Raw genomic sequence first — 22,349 nt, 5'->3', positions numbered from 1 at the left:
ATTTTATGCCTAATGATATTAATTGCCAACACAAATTTGCAGTACTTACTAAAAATATATTTGCCTGCAATCGCAAAAAATACTTTTTGAAACAGTTGAAATTTGCTCATTGCAAACTGGTGAGGTGTTTTATTTACTTTATTATTTGAGAAAACTAATTCATTCTGAAAATTTTGTGATTGCCTAGTATAACATACCACTGTGCTAGGCAGCGTATGACAAGGCATAGAAACATAATCACTGTTGCCGTTACAGAAAATATATTAACTAGTGGTTTTATTTCAGCAGACCTAAAATCCAAAAACGCACAAGGCACAGACAAAGTCTCTTCACTCATTAATGCTGCAGATGTGTTGAAAAAAATTGAGGTAAGGCTTTCCTCTAAGTATAAAAGTGAACTCGGAAAGTATAAAACTTCATATTTCTTTTGCCTTCCTACTTCAGCCTTTTAACTGAAAATACAGTGTTTTTGAAAATCTTCATTACTCTCCCTGTTGGTGTATACATACTTTCAAAAAATTTGGGGGGGTTCTCTGTCTTATGTATGGAAAACTGTCCTGAGGGAAAAACTGTTGTCGTATAAAACTATTTGTATCTTTATTTAAATATTTCAAAAGGAAACAACATTCAGAAGGTTAGTACACTGGGCTCCTCCCCATCGCTAACCCAGCCGTTCACTCCCGGATGTGGACTACCAGTGTTACCGCCTCTTACAAATCCTTTCAAAAGCTTTGATGCATACAGAACACAGAATTTTACCTTTCTGATGTTAAAAGGAGGAGGCAGCTGATCACACTCTACATTTTCACTTTATCACTTAAAAGTATCTCGGAGATAATTTCATATCAGACTATTACAGTTGCTTCATTCTTTTTTTGGCTACACTATAAGAATGAACCATAATTTATTTAATGTGCCATTCATGGACATTATTTCTTCTGTTTTGCTGTTTTAAATGATGCTTCCATGAATTCATGTTAAGTGTCGTTCCTACGAGGAGGGTAAATGCTAGAAGTGGGCCTGTTGGGTCAGTTTTGTGCGCTGCACAAGAGGAATCGGTACCATCACATTGCTTCCTGTGGGGTTTATGCCGCTTTACCCTGCTTCTGCGCATGCACTGCCTTGCATTGACAAAGACCATGATAGCAGTTAATGCTGACTGAGAACCCTGAACTCTTACCGTACACCAGGTCCTTAGGAGTTTGTAGCCACACAGAGAGATAGGTTTCAATACTAGGCCGGGATGGCACAGCCACTTGGTGGCAAAAACTCTTACTTTTGCTGTTTTATTTTTTGACCATTATTTGAGCTGGAGATAGCATGTCTTGAAAATAAAGCCAAGGGGGGTTGCTGAAGGAACAGTAATAATTACTGCTTTTGCCTGTAGTGGGACGGTAGAGTGGGACGGTAGCTGGGGCTGCAGGACGAGCCAGCTTCTACTCAAAGAGCACACATTCTGGCCTCCTGCACAAAGTTGATAAGATGGCTACAAGGTACTATAAGGGTGATAACTCTGCATCTCTGGGTGTGGTTTCTCCTCAACAAATTTTATTTCTTCCTTTCTTCCATTTAACACCCTTCTAAGACACTGTTAAAAGTGGGTTTTTAAATCTAGGCATATAAGCAATTTTAATAGAACCAAAGTTGTTTGCAGTGACTGATTGTCCACTTCTAAAGCCAAAGAAGCTTATTAAAGTTCATTTCTACAGCAGAAGAAATTTATTAAAGTTTTATTACAATACAGCATCTCTGTGGAGGAAGAGATAACAACATACATCCAAATCACACAAGCAATCAGACAGTAGGAAACGAACATACAAGCTTCTTATTTCTACTTAACAGAAAACCTGTAAAGTAGTAAGCTAAGATAGTGAAATCTCATGGAACCAAAATGGAAACTATTGAATAGGAAAGTTTAAACTAGCTTAATGCAAAGGGAATGAAGTAATGAGACAAAAATGTGTGTTTCTTGCCGGGAATTTAGCTCAGTGGTTCTGCTGCCTGCCTTGGAAGTGCAAGGTCCCAGATTTGATCCCCGGTACCAGAACAATCAAACAAACACACTCAAAATGTGTGTTTCTTGAGATAATTTATTTTAAGAAAAGTGTATAAATCTTTCATTTGTTAACTTATTTAAGTATCTTATGGTTTTGATTAGGGTCTTTGTTGTAGAAATAAGTTTAAACACAGTTGAGGTGGCAACAGTAAAAATGTAGACATGATCATCCCTATTCACACTGAAGTCTATATTTTAAAATTTTTACATAACTATGAAATAATATGCTAACTGTGAAATAATAGTAACATGATTTTTTTTCAGATGCAGTGTAGACCTTGCACAAAGTTAAATATAGCACTACAGTTCCATCTTAACTATGTTAACTTGTGGATATAGGCCTCTTCTGATATGATTAAAATGGAAAACACAGAATGCTGTATATGAATTAATGCTAACAGCATTATATATGTGTGCATTTAGAGAGATCTGTAAATATATTTTGCTTACTTGCAACTTCCCAAGGAGATTGCCATTTGGGAAAATCACAGTCATTGCAGTAATAACTCATAAGACAACATCAGGGTCAATATTGAGATGAACAGACTTCCTTCATCTTTGTCTGCCTGAATAGTATGAGCAGACAGGAAAAGAGGGCCTTGAAGTGTGAGTAGAAGTTGAGTTAGTATCTTATGTAGTCTTTTCATTGCTTTTGATTTTCTTAAATTCAAATGTGGATGTCATTATGAGACTTTTAAAAAATAAACATTTAAGAACCAGTAAGTGAATAGCTAAGTTATAGTCACTCCAGATATAAAATATATTTATCTTACTATGTAATCTGTAAAGCACATATCTTATAGTAGAGATGGAGCATCTGTAGATTCATGAGCTAGTATTCTACTTACTGTTTAAGAATAATCAGAAAATAGATAAAGCCTTAAATATGATTATTAGTATGTGAAATTATTGTTAACACCCACCTTGTAAAACACTTGAGAAATTGTACCTTTGTATATACTAACTGAGCCTTGTAAAAGTTGGTGAACGGATAGTGGCAGTAATGAAAACTGGTCACTTTATATCAAGTAAAAGAATCATTGATATTTCTTATAGAAATATAAAGATGCAGTTTTAAAGGTAAACTTGTGTGCTAGTGGTGACTACGGAGTAGGTAAGTAGAGCCACGAGATAAAGCTCTTCTAACCCTGTTTTTGTCTTCTGCCTCTTGTCTTAGAGTTGCTGATAATTGCTGGAATTGACCATGATTTCTTTCTGCCCAACCTTCTAGATATATTAAGAAGCAAAAGTTCCTAGGAATGGGAAGTAGACAATGAGGGGCAAAAGAAAAACAGACAGGGATAATCTGTGCTAGGGTAATTTCCCTAAGGGTGACCTGCAGCCAGGATGGCTTGATAGTTTCAACTATTGCACCTATAAAACTAGAACACAGGCATTTTGAAATATTAATTAATTACATGTTAGAAGGAAAACAATAATATTCTGAAAGTTCTTCTCTGTAAATGATACGTCAGATACTTTGGGAGGAAGTGGGATAGGCATCATAAAAATGAAGCATTACGCACTAGGGCTGGTAAGCCAGTGTCAGCTGAGACCAGGTATGAAGTCACACGATGAAGGAAACCCTAGTGTGGTCGTAGGACACTTCCTTCCTGGAGCTAACTCCGCGTTGGACCTCTGGGGTGGGTTAGAGTGAGGTGGTCTGGAACTGTGTTCTCTTCCCGCCGGACGGGGACCAGCATCTAGTGATTTCCCTGTCAGTTAATGAGACTCATCCATACTAGGAATTGGAAAAGAAAGGCGATGGTGAAAAATCCGATGAGGAAAACGAAGAGAAAGAAGGAAGCAAAGAGAAAAGTAAAGACGGTGAGGACGAGGACAACGAGGATGCAGAGCAGGAAGACGACGACGAAGAAGAGCTAGAAGAGGTAAAGGCAGTTTGGGTGGGGAGCAGTTACTCACCTGAAGGGTTATCTAAGAAGGAGTCAGGTGTGTGGTGGATAACAGATCAGCACATGGAAACCAGGTGGATAGGAACCGAAAGTGTATTCTTGTACTGACATCAGTTCCTTGTCTTAAGAGAATTATCTTAAGAGAATTATCGAAATGCCAAGGGTGCCGAACAATATATGGGAGAACAGTAACTTGACAGTAAATGGAAGTCCACAAACTAAGGACACTGATCAGATGAGTGCAGTGCAGATTTAACAGAATTTTAAGTTGGGGCTAAGGAGATGGAGGGCTTCAGCATGTCAGTCTAGTAGGGAATCTGATGCCGGTGGTTTCAGATTCGGTAGTGTGTGTGGAGCTGTCGAGAGTATGGACAGTCTGCCTTGGACCTGGCTAGCACTCCATGTGTTGGACTTGAGATTTCCAAGTTTCAAATACATGGTGTATTTCAAAAGCTGGAATCAGGGCCGGGGATTTAGCTCAGAGGTACCAGCGCCTGCCTCGCAAGTGCAGGACCCGAGTTTGATGCCGGTACCAAAAAAAAAGCTTTAAGGGCCAGGGATTTAACTCAGCGGTACCAGCGCCTGCCTCGCAAGCACAAGGACCCGAGTTCAATCCCCGGTATCAAAAAAAAAAATGCTGGAATCGATCAAGACATTTTGATGGGGTAACTTTGCTGGTCCTAGCCTCTTGGGGACTTTGTAGCCCTTCACCCAGTAGCCTAGGCTGAGCCTTTCTCCTCCATCCCAGTGAGCTTTGTCTTTGCTTCATTTCAGCCTCTTACACCACACTCCGAATCTTTTCTTCATCTGAAACTGCTCCATACAATGAATATGGTTTTGCATTGGACTTTGTATTCTTTGGAAATTTATATTGCTATAAAGGGAGAGGTGTGGGTATATTTATGTTTCTAACCTCATTTGTTAAATACTCTGCTCTCCTCATTGACTGGAGCTCTTGTTAGCTATTCGATTCCCATATCTACTTGGATGTATTTTTCAGCTCTATTTCCATTAATCTGTTTGTGGAACAACACTAAGCTGTTCCAGTTATTAGTAGAAACTTGTGATTGTTTAATGTTTTTAAGGTATGCCTTACTGCTACTGTTTTCAAAAATTTCCTGAATATTCTGTTTCTTCTTCTCCATGAATTTTAAGACTAAACATTTAACAAACCTTTCATGTAACATTTAGTGTCTCCAGCTTTTCTCCACATCACCCTTTCGTTCCCACTTCACTCTGACGTGACTGGGACTGTCAGGGCTTTTGGTTCTTAGTTCCCTTTGTTGGTTCCTCGTCTCAGTTTCCTTCTCTGCAGAGCTGAGCTCCTCACTCACCTTTCATCCTCTTTCCTGTCGTGACTCTTGTCCTCTACGTCTGGGACATTGCTCCAGAAATACAGTGGACCCTTGACTTAGAAACTCAACCAGTTCCTGAGGGCTGGTTGTAACTCAGGTTGGTTGTGAGTCAGTACAGCTGAGATCTGGATGTTTACCTGGGTACACGCTATAGATAATAAGAGGCAGATAAATCTTCCATGAACCTAATTAACCCAAGTTTTTCGTGTGTCAAGCCAGTCGTAACTTGAGGGTCCACCGTACTATGTCTGAAGCACCACAAATATTGATGCTATGAGAACAAAGCCAGCCCCATTTGCTTGCTAACATTTATTGTTTCTCTTGCTAAATCATCTCATCAGTTATTTCAGAGCACCTTTTTCTTCCTAATTTTCTTTTGGTTTTTCAGTACAAGGGATTAAATTCAGGACCTTGCACTTGTGAGGCAGTCACAGCCTTAATCCCTCTTTTTATTACTTTTCCTTTCACTCGCAGCAGGTGAAAACACCTTCATTCAGAAAATGAAGCTATTGACAGCAAGCTCCCCGAGTTTCATAGCCTCTGTCTTCAAACTCAGTGCCTTTTCTTCTCTTCCTCTTTTTTATCAATGGAAGAAGTCTCCTTCATGCTGTTTGGAGATAATAATCCCGCTCTTTTTTGGACTGTAATCCTCAGGTCATTTTCCTTTCTATATTTTTAAGTATCTTTTTCTGTTTGTCTCTTCCATTTATAATTTTTGTTTTGTTTTGTTTTTGGTACCAGGAATCAAACTTGGGTCCTTGCATTTGCAAGGCAGGTGTTGACACCACTGAGCTAAATCCCAGGCCCTTGTATTTATAAATTAGAACATGTTCATTCCCCTTTATAAAACATGTTCCCATATTCTCCCTCCAACCCTCTCAGTATCTGTTGGAAGACGCTTCAGCTGTCGTCTTGTAGTTACCCCTCCCCATTTAGCTCTTTTCATTCTGATTTTCACCTCATGGGATTCAAATTAATGCTGTCAGGGTAAACGGGGAGGGGAGGAGGGGGTGAAGGGAGGGCAGGGACGAGGGAAAAAATGAGAACCAAGACCTGTCATGTAGAGGTACAAGATCCCAACAACGACTGTAACTGTACTGTATCCCTAAAATGTACCAATAAACTCAATAAAAAAATTTAAAAAAAACAATGCTATCAAGTTCACCATAGATGAACTTTAGCCCTAACTCCACTTGGCCTTTTACAGCATTTTTAAATTACACTTTTGAAATTTTTCCAACTATTCTATTAACTAAAATATTTCCTTAGGGCTGGGGATTTAGCTCAGCAGTTCAGTGGCCTGCCTTGCAAGAGCAAGGACCCGAGTTCGATCCCCAGTACCAAAAATATATATATATATGTATATTTCCTTTATACCCTGCGAAGCAAGCAGCCGAGTTCGATCCCCAGTACCAAAAATATATATATATATGTATATTTCCTTTATTTAAATAGATGAATTTAAGGCAATTACATGCGTCTACTCTATGTGCCAGGCTTTGTGCTAGGTTCCAGGAGAAAGACAGGCATGGTTGTTTTCCTTTATTTTTGTGATACAATGCTCCTTGTTTTTCTCCGGTTTCTTGTGTTTTCTCGTATTTATTGTATGTTTTCTCCTTTTGTGGTGTCTTGAGTTCTCTTTGTTCTGCTCTGTAAATATCAGCGCTCAAGTGTTAAATTTCCTTAATCCCTTCAGAAAAACTTGTTTGCATCAAAATCCAAATACAGTCCATACTGTAGTCACAGACACCGATTGTAACTCTTCATCTAGATCCAAGATGGATTTTCGAATTTTTTATTTAAAACAGAAGCTATCTTCTGAGTCATTTGCATGGAAGACAGTCCTGAGAACTAGGATGTTCCCAGAGGCTTACCTTACCTAAAAGAAGCAGAGAGGCTCTGGATAGATGTAATATGGTGTCCTCTACATTTGCTCTGGTCAGAGGTCTTTCTTTGATGGAACGAAAATGTTCCTGTGCTTACTGTTACACATTGTGAGCGTGAGCCTCAGTTCTGGTGCAGTGCAATGAACATTAGTGTAGACTGGCTTCGTTTCTTGGGTGTCCGTGCATTTGGTTGAGTTAAGTAACCCACGTATCCCCCACTGAGGAGCGCTGCAGTCGTTCATGGTCCTGCTGAGGTGAAGATGCAGCCCTTCATGTTCTTGTAGCTGGCTGATACCTTAGAATGGTAGGAGGTGCTATCTGGAAGAAAGCAGCACGGGTAGACACGGGTGAAGACTCATACTTTACGTTAGGTATTATAAACTTACAGGGATAGCTTATGTATTTTTTAATAATAATGCTACTAATTCGTTTTAATTTTACCAAGAAATATACCATTTCTCTTAGGAAAATGACTACGTTAACTCATACTTTGAAGACGGGGATGATTTTGGTGTTGACAGTGATGACAACATGGATGAAGCAACCTATTAACCATGAAACTTCTTTAAAACATGTTTATAATTCATCTTCTGAGCATTTGGACAAAGTGGATTTGGTTTGTTTCTCATAAGGTGTGAGTACCTAGTTTATTTTTGTCCCTGTTTTGCTGAACAAATACTTTTTACCAAAATATGTAAAACTGGTTTGAGCTTACACACTAGTTACCTTGTAAACGGGTCTGTGAAACTCTGACCCTTCTCTTAAACACCTTTGCCATCTCAGGTCTGCCGGTGGATTTTGGAAAAGGTTGGATTTGAATGTGCCTAAAGAGCTTTTGCATCTCTTAATTTATATCTCCATACTTGAACAAACTGTTTTCTTTAACGGTTTCCTATAATGTAAAGGCTGACAATACAGCACATGGAGCACTTTAAAAACAAACTTGAAAATTATTTTTTACTTCTACGTGGAATGTATTACTACATTGTGACTACAGAAACTCACCTGAGCTCTCACAAATGCAAACTTAAGAGAGTGAAAGTTTTGTGATTAAACACATACACCTGGGGAAAGACATCCCTGTGAGCTCTGATGTCGCAGTTCACTCCTCAGTGTGGGGAGGTCTGCATATTGGATGGGTAGAATTCTTGGATTTGGGCCACTTCAGACGGTATCCGTACGTGATCTCACTGTCATAAGATAGCTGGGTTTATGAAGTTAGACCAAGGCATCCTGCTGAATCTTGCACTTTCTCTGCGTGTGGAGTAGGTTCCACTTCTATTCGCTTCACAGCAGCAGCTACGTGTGAGCTGCAGGGAGGGCAGCGGCCTCCACTGTGCCTCAGGCTTCCTCACGGCTGGCTACGTAATAGTGCAGAATAAACCCAGGTCATTTTGGATTAATCCTAGTTTAATTTAAAAGCTAGCTCCCCTTCCCATTTTATATTTTGGGGAGAAAATACCTACAAACCTCAGCCTCCATAGAACTAAAAATGCCAAAGATTTTCAAAAAATTCATATTGTATATTTCAAAAACAACTTATTAATATCACATACCAAAATAAATATATTTTTCTCTTTGGGAAGATATCACACATTTGCCTGAGCACCAGAGCCCTAAATTCTATTTCTTCCTAGAATATTAATTTCATCCTTGAACCTGAAAGGGTCAAGTTTCCGTGCCTTTGTTTCTCCACCTGTAAAAAGTTTCCTATAAAAATTTTTTAAACACTAACCAGAATTTTACCTTATATATACATACTCTTTGGCTTTTAAAAATGATTAGGTCTTAAATTTGATTCTTACCTTCTAATCAGTCATAGCTATAACTGAAAACACACTTTTCCTTGTAAAATATATTATTGCGGTCAGATTTTCCCATTTTGTTATTTGTAGGGGAAAACTGGAGAACATTTATGTTGTCTTGTGTGACTTCTCAACATGACTGTCTCAGGAAAAAGATCTCTTTCAATGGCAATACTTCCACAAATAATTCAAGATGGGTTAGAAGCCCATCTCTAGTTTAGCGCTATATTCTTATATGTGACTTACTGTTTAAAGGAGCTTATCAAACGTCTACCAAGAATAGAAAGTTTTCAGTAATAATGGCAGAGCTGTCATTTGGGAATGATAATTAACATAGTTGTTTAATTCTTTGGCTCCTTTGGTATCACAGCCAAATACTACTGTTTAGTCCGTAGGAATCGTATCTCTGCACTGTTTTCTTGCTTTCTTACAAGTCTGCCGCTAACTCCTTGATTCGGGCAGATGCACTGAAGTACGTCACTTTTCCTGAATTTCAGTTCGCTGTCACTGGGCTAGTCCTGCAGTGGGTAGGGCATTCCTGCTGGGCGAGGCTTTGCCCTAGGGGGGTCCTGCTAGGTATATTCTTTCCCCTTCTGGAAGAGCTTTTTATAATTTTAAATGGTATTATGAGGATAGGATCTGCAAGTTGTTTTATTAACCAGCATAAGCCTTATTTTTCTGGCTGAAGATCTGAGACTATGAAGTTACTTCATCGGAAGGTAAACAGTATTTTGCAGAGACAGCTTCTTTATATATAGAAAAGAACTTATTGGTGATATAACAAAACTGGTTGTTATAATGCTTTTTCTTCTGTTATATGTTTACACATTAAATTCTTTCAAAGTAAAATTGCGTTATTTTATTGTTTTACTTTTAATTGGATATAGAAAGTGAGTTTGATAATAATTTTACTTAGTGAAATACATATTTATGGAGCAGAGATGCCTGCATCATGCATTGTTCAAGAAACCACCACCATAAACAGCACAAGAAAACTAGGGTGGGATTAGGAAAAAGCTGTGAGGACAAAGTGATTTGCAGGCAGTCTAATCTTAGCATAATCCATTTTCTGGACCACCACAGAATGGGAAGCTGTTCAGATCCCTGTTACATTCCTTTCCTCCCAGGTGTGCACTCCTATGTACAGTGTTGGTGGCTTTAAGATGGCTGAAGTCTCTGGAGCTTTCAAAAACGTCTTAGTTTAAAAAAAAACTAAATACTACTTCAAGATGCTTTTGAAAATGGAAAAACACATGGAAAGAATTTACTCCCTCAAAACCCAAGAGCTTTCTTTCTGCTACTCCTAATTTTAAAGAATTAATATTCTTGAAGGGGAAAGATTTTTTTTTTTTTTTTTGGTACCAGGGATCCAACTCAGGTCCCTGCACTTGTGAGGCAGGTGGCGGAAGCACTGAACTAAATCCCCAGCCCTGGAAAGATTTTTAAATTAAAATTTATATATAAATCATTTCATATGACTGATTCAGGATTTCATAAACAAACTGTTGACAATGCCTTACCATATCTTTCTTCTAAGGAAAAATTCCCAGACCTCTAAACTTCATTTTATTTTGTTTCACTTATGTCCTGCCAGTAATCCAGTGGAACAAACTGAAATCTGAATTTTTTTTTTTTTTTTTTTTTGGTACCGGGGATTGAACTCCGGTCCTTCTGCTTGCAAGGCAGGCCACCGAACCACTGAGCTAACTAAATCCCCAGTCCCTGAAATCTGAATTTGTAGACCCCTGGCAACTAGCTCTACCTTCTATCTCTGTATCAAACAGTGCGTACAGGGGGGAAAAGTTTGCTTTATTCAATTAAGTTCACCAGTTTTTCACTTTAGATTGAATAATAAAATAAAAACTTTATTACATTTTCAAATCTTTTAAAATACAAATAAAGGGCAAAAAGTGTTCAAAAGTTTTAGTTATACATGCTAACATAATAGTCTTACATTTTCCAATTGTACAAAATACATTATACAAGATTTACAGAGTTTGTATACATAAAATGAAATAAAGCATTCAGATATTTCTATAACAGTGCAATATGCACATACTTACAAGAAAAATACTGATTTCCTGAGCAAATGTTGTGATTCAAAATAAGAATGACTTCTGTCATAATGCACCATATTTAAGTATAGACTTAAGAATTCCACCTTGGGCTGAGGACACAGATCCAGCCAGGGCACAGCACTTGCCTATCATACAGGAGGCCCTGAGCTCAGTTCTCAGCACCACAGAACAAAAATTTAAAAATACCTCCAACTTAACCCTTAACACTTTGCTTCATATTTCTAACTATATCCTTCATATTTCCAACTAGAAGTAAACCTCTAAGAAAGAATGGAATAAGTAGCAGTTCACTGAAAAGGACTTTTAAGGCCACTGAATAGGTAGAGTACAGGCAGAAAGCTGTAAGCGTCACGAAGTGCTCTGGAGAGGACAGGTAGACATGACGTTACACTTCGTTCTCCTCCTCAATGCGGCCAGCAGACGTTAGAAATGGACAGCCAAAATATTGCATTTAAATGGCCAGCCTTCCGTTCAACACTTAACTGTCACCTGACATTTTAAAAAGTGTCCTAAAACCATCAGATTTTTCACTTGCTACTCCAAAATTCTAAGGGAACCACAGTGCTATGACTCACAGCTCCATTACTTTAAATTCACAAACACAAAGGTAAAGCCTCAAAATGAATTCAAATAAGCGTTTTAACATAAAGTTCACAATTATTAAACAGTACTGGTGCTTGTTATTACCTAGTTATACAATTTGTATTTGCTATAAATTTAATGTATAAGTATTTTTAAAAAGCTTAAATTCTAAATTCTATTAAATAATTTATTTTTAAAACAGCGTATACTAATTCTATATAACCTGTATATAGAATTATATATAATTCTAATTCTTTAAATGTATGTAATTGAGATATACAGAAAAAATAAATTGCCTCATTGTGTTTCATCAGAATATATGTATTTCATTCAAAAAGAATACTCTGCAAGACAAAAGTTTTAATAACTACACATTGGACTCCTCCGTCACAATTTCAGTGTAAAATGAACAAAGGAATCAGTGGCTCTAATTTCACCAGTTAAATGTTTATGGAGTATACAAACGACATCCAACCTGTTCTGTCCTGAAACAGTCTGCACTTTCTACTCTAAAGCTGGGTTTTGCAGCAGGCTTAATAAACAATGTAAACTGGTCAAGTTAACACTAAGCATAAATTAAAAGATCACTCCTCTTTCCAAGATGCCAAGGCACACTAAAATAATTAAAAATTATTTAGCTAAAAGACCTCCTGACTCCTTAATCAGTTCACTGCAACTTCCCTATTAAACACTTTTCAGAAGAAGTCTTCTGATATATGCAAGGCTTTAGAAATGTTTGACTTCTCCATCTGATGCTTTTTTTCCTAAAAACCCGTATCATTTTTAACTTTAATATTTATTCACACTATTTTGTATCAAGATTGGAGCTTGCATCTAAAATGATTCATTCAAAAGCTGAAACATTATGAAGACTGGGAAGCAATACCCAGAAAATTCGGGGGCATGTATCTGAAGGTGACAATTTTATACAAAACAGCCAATGTGGACTCCACCAAATCTTGCTTCTATTGAATCATTTTACATTTTATAAACAAGTATCTTTTTAAAAAGTGAAGGATGGAAATCAATATGCAAATGCTTATTAGCCAGACTGGGGCTGTTGCGGGGCAGAGCTTGTAGGGTGGCACCTTCAAGCCCTCACCCAACCCATCCACCTCTGGCCTGTGTCCCCATCGGCTGTGTGCCATCAGCTGGACACTAGCTGTCTTAGCGGGACATTTTCTCTCTGAAAAACGTGGTTAAGGAATCCACAAGTGAAGCCATTTTTCTCTGTTATAAACAGAAAATGCCTCCTAATGCTTTGTTTTTTGCTTAACCATTTTCTGCAGCACACCTCACAGGCAAACAACAAAGACTTGCACTGGACCCTTTAACTTGTGCTTGAATGTGAAGGTAGGGTGGAATTTACACAGCCTATGTAATGAATCCAGTTAGACCATGTGAAATTCTACTTCGATTCTAGAATTTACAGTAACGTACATAAAAGCGTATTATAAGGCATTAAATGTAATTAAGGCTTGTTACTATATGTAACAGCAATGATGTCACAGTATGTGGAGTTATATTTCTAAATAATGCTAATGTGTACTATAACACTTCAATGATGAACTACAAAGTGCTTTCAAATATCAAAAACAGGCAGAAGTGAAGTTAAAGGATCAAAAAGCATTAAGAGAAAGAAAAATTGTTTTTAGCTTTAACCTATTCCAGTGTTCTAGTGATCAAGCACCAAATTTTCAACTGTACCACATTCTTTGTGGTTTTAAAAATATTTTAATCATTTCTTAGCTACCTTCAGAATTAAACATGTCTGTTTCCTAGCATAGGGGCTGAATGTTTTTTAATATAAGTTTCAAAAAAGGATGTTAGGTACTTGCTATCAATTTTAGAAGCAAACTTTTTTTGCAACTAAGTAATTTGGTGGTTCACAGTAATACATTTTCTTCAGTTCTAGACATCTGATACTATCATTCTGCTTCTGAAATATAACCTTAAATAAAAAAATTACAAGATCAAGTTTAAACATAGTTTTGAGTAAGAAAAATAACACATCTTCCAAAAACTTCCTAAACATTTGAATTCAGTTTTTCCTTTCAGCACTAATACAACAGCCTTATGGATTGAGCGCTCTTAACCTGAACCACCATCAACTGTAGGGATTCTCTATATAATCCACTTGTAAATGCTCAGTGAGTCTCCGAAAGATAAAAACAAAAAGCATCTTCAATCACCCTACATTGTCTTTGCAGCGGTTACTGAGCGATTCACCACACTGCAAAGGCACCGTGCTGAGGAGCTGACTGCTATGTTTCATGTTGAGCAGCGGCTGACTGAGGATCTTCCCCATACAGTCTGTGGCCATCTTGTTGGCCAACATGGATTCCTCTGGTGGGCACAATGCCATTTTCCATTTCTCTGTGCTGGGATGAGGGTGTGATTCCTGAATGCAAATGCGAAGAGTCCACTGTTGAATGGTGACTAACATCCACTTTAGCTAAAATCTCATAGTACAGCAAATAAAATACTGGTGTTATTATACCTACTATCAACATTATCACCACAGCTGTCCACCACCCTATTCCCCAATCTGCTCCATAATAGGGATCCTTGCGTTTTGTGTTTTTGTTATCGGGCTCAAAACAGATCTGTTGCGCAGTTAAGGCTGACACTACCTCATTAAGGTTCTCCTTCTTGGTGTCTGTACACTTCACAATTTGTTCAATGTCTCGATCAACTTCTTTTAAAAAGCTACCAGCTGACTCACTGGAAGAAAGAGATTCATTTGCTGGCAGAATTTCCTGTTGTTCTGGAGCACACTGAACAGGTGAAGGACGTGAAGCCTGTCTTCCTTTTGGAGGATGAAGTGATTCAGTCAATGAACTAAACTTTTTAACTGGAATTTTGATAGCTCTAAGAGCAAAAAAGTCTTGATCGCTGATGAGATTGTTAACTCTCTTGATATCTGCTACCTATAAGGAAGAAAAACACAATATTCAACTGTATTCTAAATCAAACTAGAGGTAACATTCATCCCACTTACTTTGGGGAGAAAAATTGATCTTCGTTATTAGTATTGTTACCATAAAAGATTTGAATTTTGATTTTAAGTCTGAGGAAATGACCAACCCCTTTTTACAGTCACCTCTTATACTACAAGTATAGTAACATCACTAATGCTCGCTATTAAGTAGATTTTAGGATCCTGTGCTGAGTCCCTTTGTACTTCACGCAAAAACACCACTGTTCAGCTGCGCTTGGGAGCAATGTGTGAAGGGAGGCTTACAGTCACTCTGCTCGTGGTCTTTATTCCGGCTGGCCTACAGGCAAATACTAACCATTAAATGCCCGTATTTTGTCCAGCTAAGATGCCATCGACTCTAAGATGTATTATTACTTTATCGAAGGGGGAAACCCCACCAAATATAATGAAGATGTCAACGTTCTAACTTCGAAGATGTTAAAATGTGTGAAAAAATGCACCTTAGAATTAATAGAATATAGTGATGTACTCCCTTTTATTATTTTGTCCTCGGAAGCCAGTTTTTTCCCCTGAACCCCTCAGTGTAAATAGAGTATTCAGCCACCTCTGAGATCAGCCACAGGTACACTTCCCATGTACATGAGCATCTCTGCCTGTCTGTGCTCTGTCTCAAGTAGCAAGTACCAGCCAGGTTCTCTCACCACCCGTAAGTCATTCAACTTTTCCACTACGGGTTTAATCAGTTCAGTCTAATTTTGAGAGAAGGAAAGTGAGCGAGTCTAGGATGAAACTTCAATCTCTGGTAGTTTGGTCAGCTCCTTGGTGCTGCTGCTACACACCAAGAGAAGGAGCACTGTTGGGTGAGGGCAGGATGAACAAAGATTTTAGCCATACTGCCTCTGAGGCGCTTGATACGTAAGCAGAAGATGTCAGATCTTCCAGTTCATAAGCGAGGTCCTCCCTCACTTTGCTTACTCATGTGAAAACCTTTCAACAAGGTAGGTTCTCCTATGATATGGTCCAACTGTCCTCCAGTTGTCTCAAAGTGCTTCATCTCGGTCTGTGCCACCCATTTCAGAACCAAGAATGGCCTGAGAATCAGGGTCACTAGAAAAACTGGCAGAAGGCAACAGACTAGATCTGCAAGGAATAGCAACACTTGAGAGATGCTGAGTATGAAAAATCCACAAAGGAGATTTAAAGAGAGGCCAGAAAGGCAGTTTTAAACCACACTGGTTGAAAGCAGGAGGGCAAGGTTTGAAGTGTGACTCAGACTTTCTAGCTGTGTGGTTGAGGGCAAGTTGTTTAACCTCTCGGCCATTCAGGTTCCACACCTGCAAGATGTCAGTAACAATATTACCTAGCTTATCCAGTCAGGGTGCATATTAATGAATTAAAGAATTTGCAGAATACTTTCGAACAGTGACTGACAGCATGCCATATAAACATTAGTTGTTACTGCATTTTAACAGGACAATCAGAAATGGGCAAAGCACAGGAGATCAAGGAGAGTTTAGGAGGAAGTGAAATCAACTATGGACTAGTGATCAGTGAAGACCAGAATAGGTCACAGTGAAAAACTCTTGCAGTGTCACGTGTGGAGTAGTTGGAGAGGACTGAGAATTATCTAGGAGATGAGACATCTTACTACTTTGGAACTTTTTTGCTTTAAAGTAAATGAAGATTCATGGGCCAACCCCAAATCTTAAACTCATTCTTTTAATGTTTTTTTGCTTGGTACCGTATTTTCTTTTTTGTTTGTTTTGGTTTTTTTGTTTTTTTGAGACAGAGTCTCACTATGTAGTTGAGACTGACCTGGAACTCACTAAGTAGCCCAGGCTGATCTCAAACTCACAGCGATCCTCCTGCCTCAGCCTCCCGAGTGCCACTACACCTGGCTGGTACGTATTTTCTTACTAGTAACTACTCAACTCTCTGGGCTTCCAAGGTTTATCCCCTACCTCTGTTATCTCTCTGAATGTTTTGATAACTTCCTTGGTTACATTTAGGTTTCCAACCCTGCATTTTTATTCCTTTCACCACTGTTTTATAGTAGGCATATTTTTAGTAATTCTTAAGACTACAGTTGGAGTACAGCACTACTTACTGTATTTTTAAAGTGATGACTTTTGTAAGGTTAATCATCCATTGCTAGCTGAGCTCCCATCAAAAGGGAGCCTGCTTATCTTCATCCCTTCCTACTGTTGTCTCAACTTTCCCACCAACTAAGCCCAATCCCATTCTCTTCTGCTAAGCTAACCAGTTTTCATCATTCTTCCTTTCAAATGATCAATCAGCTAACATATCTGATGTTCCCCAAATATATTTTCTATCGGCTTCTGCTCTGTCACATATTTTAGTGTAGTCCTTGTCATCTTCATTTGAATTATTCCAACAGTCTTTTTCTCGGATCCCCTCCAACTGACAAGCAAGGTCCCGGCTGATTTTGTTTCCCTCAGGTTAAACCTCACGATGAGGATCTCTTCTCCTGTTACACGGAACAGACTTTGCTTCGGTTGCATCAAAGTCCCTCATCTCACTCTGTGCCACCCATTTCTGAAACACTGTTAAACTCCTGGTGTTTGCCTTTTTTCCCCTGAAATCTCTACGTAACTGTCACATGCCTCAAACACTTTCTACTTCACTGGGCTTACAACTTATTTTTAACCACTAAACAGGATTTCAAATTTCCCTCCTAACAGTGTTCCCAGGTGCACTGAAGGGAAGCTAAGTCATTCTGTAAGAAAGTGACTGCACCACCCTCCGGGATGTCTGCCTTGTTATTGGCATTGCCTCTCTGACCGAAGACACATTCAGCCATTTATTTCTTAGTGATCTCATATTTTTAAAAATATGTATTCACAGGTGTGTTTGCACTAAAAACTGAAATGAGCTATTTTGTAATTTAGTAATGACAGGAATGGTATCGCCATACATAAGCATGTTCAGGAACAACAATTAACCAGCTTATCTCAACACTAAATGCATTTCAATAAAATATTTTATTACATTTTAAAATCAAAATCTGTAATGTATTTGTTTTGATAAATTGTGAATAATTGCAATAATTATCCAGAAAAAAAATACATAGACTCTTATAGCCATAGAAAGACTTTTTGAAAAATTCAATTTAAATGGCTACAAACACATACACATAATAGGAAATTAGAAACATTATGTGTTCCTATTGCATGATAGTATGGTAAGTAATCAGTAAAAGGTTTTCAAGTACAAAAATATAAAAGATTCTGTGGGAGAATAAAATATTAAGAAAAAGAATAATATAAAATTTCATGTTAAAAGCAAAATTCTTATACACACACACATATACTTGTACACATTTGTGCGTGCACATATTTTTAAATGAAGATTTCAGGCAATAATTCTGGCCGTATTTAGAATTCCATGGACACATTAAAGGAGTACTCTAATAGTCTTACTTTTCAACGTCAATACTGACAACATTCTGGAAATTATATCCTTTGTAAATACTTTGCATGATTAGGTAGAATTTTAAAAGTTCACCTAAAAATATACAACGAGGTTAATAGATAATTTTAAATTCTACTAATTTGAGAGTGTAAGAACAGTAAGTTCGAAAACCAATATTTTAAATCAGCCTAAATGTCAGTGTATTTATATTACAACATATCATGCTAAGGACCTAAGATGGACATGATACAAGTGAAATGAATTTAAACACAGTTTAGCCAATTTTTTTTAACAAATACCTTTTCTTTTTATTTAGTAATTCCTCTCTTGGTACTCTATCCTAAAGAAATTAGGTACCACCACTTAAACTATAGTTGTAATGGTAGTCATTGCACAGTGTGTTACACTGCGAAAATCCGGACTAGTCACGAATAGAGGAATAGCTTAATAAATTTGGTATGTCCATATATGATTATTTAGCTATTTTAAAAAGTAAGAACCTATACGGTTTTGAGGGATTATGAGAACTGTCCATGATATACTAAGAAATGAAAAGTGCATGTTGCAGAATAATACACATACTATGTATGTTTTAAAAACAAAAATAACCACACCCCAAATAAGTATAAAATGAACCAAAGTAATAGCACTGGTTATCTAAGGAACCAGGGCAAAGAAACACTTTTCCTTATATATTTTTACATTTCCTTACTGTGAATAAAATATCATATTTGGGTATTTTTCACTACTGCAGATAATGGATTTAGAGATAAATTCAACTATTTAAAATTTCAAAAATTAATATCCACTGACATCATATGGATTTCTATGTAGAGTGAAAAAGAAAAAAGGAACAAACAAGATACACATGGAATTTATTTCAATTTGGGTTGGGCAACAAATGATATATTCTGGACCACATTATGTAAAACTAAATTAAAACTTACCGTGCAACAGTACTGAAGGGCTATTGCATTTAAAGTGTCTCCCTCCTGTATGTCTTTTGTTAATAAAATAATGTCATCAAGTCTATCTCTTGATGTACTTCTTCGGACTCTCTCTTTTCCTCTGGATCGAAGCTCATACACTTCAGCATCCTCCTCCAAAATGTCATTGTCTGTGCAGTTTCCAAAAGCATGTACTTGACCACTAGACTGCGCTCCAGGGAGAGGAAAGCTGCAATTCTGATGCCTCCCTGCCATCATGTTAAAATCTAAAGGGGAAGAAAAAAACACTTTGGCATGTAGCTGACTCACTTGACTGATTTACATGCATCATACATTCTTTAAATAATGGTTTAAGTTATTTAAAAACTTAGGTTTCAAAACGCTGAAGTGCAACAAACATATAGCAGGGGAGACCATGGCACAGGAGGAAGGTGACACACAAGTTCACGACACGTGTGGGGTAATCACATCTTTAGCAGGCACACTGCTATGTATTAGGTAAAAAGTTCCTCTTACTCTGAGAATGTGAAGAAAAGTGGGGAAATCGTGTTCTGGATGTCTTAAAATCATGTGCTTGTATTTACGCCTTGTAGTTCTGAGAGATTCAGAGTATGTTTTATACACACGCACAGCATTTTCATGAAACTTCCCTGCTTGTTCTGCGTTGTAAGCTCAAGTGAGACTGAAACATCACTGCACTGTCACCTCTTGGTCACAATTTCTATTTAGTGTAGTATGTGACTTCTATATAGGTCACGAGTTTGCTCCTGGTCAAGAATTTTTTATCCCTGGAAGCTTTTCATCCAAATTAAGGCTCCTCATCAGATTCAATTTATGGTCCATAAAGATTGTAAACAGATTTTTGGTGACTGTTCATTACTACTTTAGTAAAAACACTGCAAGACCAGTGAGAACTGGCCCACTTTTTAAAAAGTATCAGTGAATACTTTTTTACTTGCATATTCACCCTCAACACCTTCATCAAGTTGATCTATTCTCTTTAAAAACAAATGCAAGAATCTAAAAACCTAACTCTACATTCAAGTAAAGATGACAGCAAGCTTTCGGTTACTGTTGTAAAAAAACTGTTAGTGTCATTTTGGTGATAACTGGAACTTGAATGTAGCTCAGATATGAAAAGAGAAGCTAATGATCGTGGCAAGAATTCCGATTTGTGTAACTGAGTAAAAGGTGGTGCTATTCTCCAAGACACAAGCTGGGAGGAAAGTATGGCAATTATAATGAATCCCCCTAAGCTGGCAGAAAGCACTGTCCATTAGACGGGGCTAGACAGTGACATCCAGGGGAAGGGTCTGGGTTGAAACTACAGCCTCCACAAAGGTGAAACTGGCTACGAGCACAAATGAGATTATGCAGTCACTAGGTAGACACCTCTCACTAAATCAGTAGGAAGTAAGAACAAAGGGTCCAAGGTCGAGACTTAAAGAATTTCAAAACTTAGTAACTTGGTGAAGATACTAAAACCCTCCTACAAGGATGGAAAGTGTGTTCAGCAGAGGGAGAACCATACAAGTGTTACGGAAGCCAAGGAAGCAAAATGATGTCCCAAAGGAGGACTCAGTTCTGTCTTGAATGCTACAGATGAGTCCCATGTGAAAAAGGAAAGAAAAAAAAAAATAAAAAAAAACACAAAGCCTGAATTTGTAAAACTGACAAAAACAGATTATGTTCTCTATGTAGGCACACACAAGTTTTCAACCTAGTTCATATAATTAAATCCAATGCCTTAAAAGCTACTTTCTAACACTGCTGTATGGCTGCACTGTAATGCTTTAAAAATTTAAGGGATTCTATTAATATAGCAACTAATAGCTATATATTAGATTATAGCCACTGTTCCCAGAGGTTCTACATTATTTTTTACTAAGAAGTACAGTTACTATACTTGACAGTCACTGATAAAGAAAGCTATCCCTATGTCACATCTCAAAAGTGGTTCTGAAGTCATGATTACAGATATTACTTCCAGGATAAGTTTTATTTCCACTTATGTGACCAAGTCATTTTTAGCCTATGAATGGCTTTAATCTAGGTATGTCACATCTCAAAAGTGGTTCTGAAGTCATGATTACAGATATTACTTCCACGATAAGTTTTATTTCCACTTATGTGACCAAGTCATTTTTAGCCTATGAATGGCTTTAATCTAGGCCAGTGGCAGCTAACCTATGGCATGAGTGCTGCAGTGGGCTGTCTGTATCCCTGAAAGCTGTAGAAGATTCTCCATCACTGATCTAGGGAGTATCTGTGGATGACAGGCAAATTTTATACATATGTATATTTTCTAGGGAGAATATGTTTCATATTATCAAAAGGCATTCATACTAAAAAAAAATTTAGATTCATTACACAGAAATTCATAAATGGCTATATTGACCCGGTTAGCTGAAATTCACTGAGCAATAATACCCTACAGGTGTTCAGACATTTATTTTAATGTTTCTCTCCATGATATGTTGCTAATATTTAAAACCTCACCTGTTTCACACTCTCCTTCACAATGAAATGCGGGTAGCAGAACATCACAAACTGGCTATTCCTATATGAATAATCAAGTGGTTGTCTATAATCAAAATGAACAGCTAGACTTTGGCCCAGGCAGGCAATTACCTGAGCAAACTACTTTGGGATTATAAAGTACAAAGTAGTACTCAAGCCATCTGGCTCAGTCCACTTCACCTCTCTGATTCTAAGGACTGGAAAAAGAGACGAAAGTCTCCTCCCACAACTGGAGGAAGTCGGCTTCCTAAACAGATTACAAGCAGCCAGAAAAAATCATCATCGACGGCTACTGTGGTACAGCGCTCATCGGCTGGGTGTGGACCTGACAGTGGTTTTCCAGACATCTTAGGACGGTGCGGTGGCTGCTGCTGGTCATCCGTCTGCCTTTGCTCTTCCCCGCTCAGGGGATGAGGAAGGAAAGAACACAGAGCCCAGCGGGTTCGGCACTGGGACAGAACCAAGTATCCGCCAGGTCCAATTTTATTTTTAAAAAGCATCCCTCTCTCTCCATTTCTCTCGCCTAGTTCTTTCTTCTTTCTTTCTCTGCGAGCTCCAGCAAGGATTACATCTCTGATTTTTCTACCCCAGCAACACACTTGGACGACGTGCACCAGACGCAGGTCGCGAGAATCCACTGCAACTCAAAGTTGGGGCGGAAACGCGGTGTCCTGGGGACTCCCACGGGTAAGTGGGAGTCGCTCCTTTGAGCCTGTTTCCCCCCCAGCCGGTGTGACAAGCACCTCGGGCCGTCAATGAAGGTCCTGCCGTTCCCCAAGGAACCGGCCCGCGCCCCGCCGCCACCCGGCCTCACCGCGCGCGGAACCCGAAGCT

At 38.2% G+C, this 22,349-nt stretch overlaps 2 protein-coding genes across 3 annotated transcripts in view; one reads left to right on the top strand and one right to left on the bottom strand.

Annotated features, from left to right (window-relative positions):
* The window catches only part of Polr3g (RNA polymerase III subunit G), a 36,560-nt gene extending 26,241 nt beyond the window's left edge, over positions 1–10,319 (top strand). The window contains exons 6-8 of one of the 2 annotated variants that reach the window (XM_010637181.3): positions 289–368; positions 3,802–3,945; positions 7,676–10,319. In XM_010637181.3, the coding sequence (XP_010635483.1) occupies positions 289–368; positions 3,802–3,945; positions 7,676–7,762 (311 nt within the window). In that variant the 3' untranslated portion in view covers positions 7,763–10,319. Of the gene's footprint in view, positions 1–285; positions 369–3,801; positions 3,946–7,675 lie in introns of both variants that reach the window. The other variant, XM_010637180.3, reaches the window with a different exon arrangement.
* Positions 10,320–11,958: 1,639 nt separating this feature from the next.
* Positions 11,959–21,760, bottom strand: Lysmd3 (LysM domain containing 3). The gene is made up of 3 exons (XM_010637182.3): positions 21,495–21,760; positions 18,996–19,261; positions 11,959–14,605 (listed from the first exon to the last, which is right to left on the bottom strand). Exons 2-3 carry the CDS (start codon positions 19,251–19,253, stop codon positions 13,940–13,942), a joined length of 924 nt encoding a protein of 307 aa, XP_010635484.1. The 5' UTR covers positions 19,254–19,261; positions 21,495–21,760; the 3' UTR covers positions 11,959–13,939.
* Between the last annotated feature and the right edge of the window lie 589 nt (positions 21,761–22,349).

The sequence above is a fragment of the Fukomys damarensis genome, unplaced genomic scaffold, assembly GCF_012274545.1.
Source record: "Fukomys damarensis isolate Sample0158 unplaced genomic scaffold, DMR_v1.0_HiC HiC_scaffold_3, whole genome shotgun sequence".
NCBI lineage: Eukaryota > Metazoa > Chordata > Mammalia > Rodentia > Bathyergidae > Fukomys > Fukomys damarensis.
Note: the sequence above shows the minus strand (reverse complement) of the source record. Positions and strands in the feature narration are given on the sequence as shown.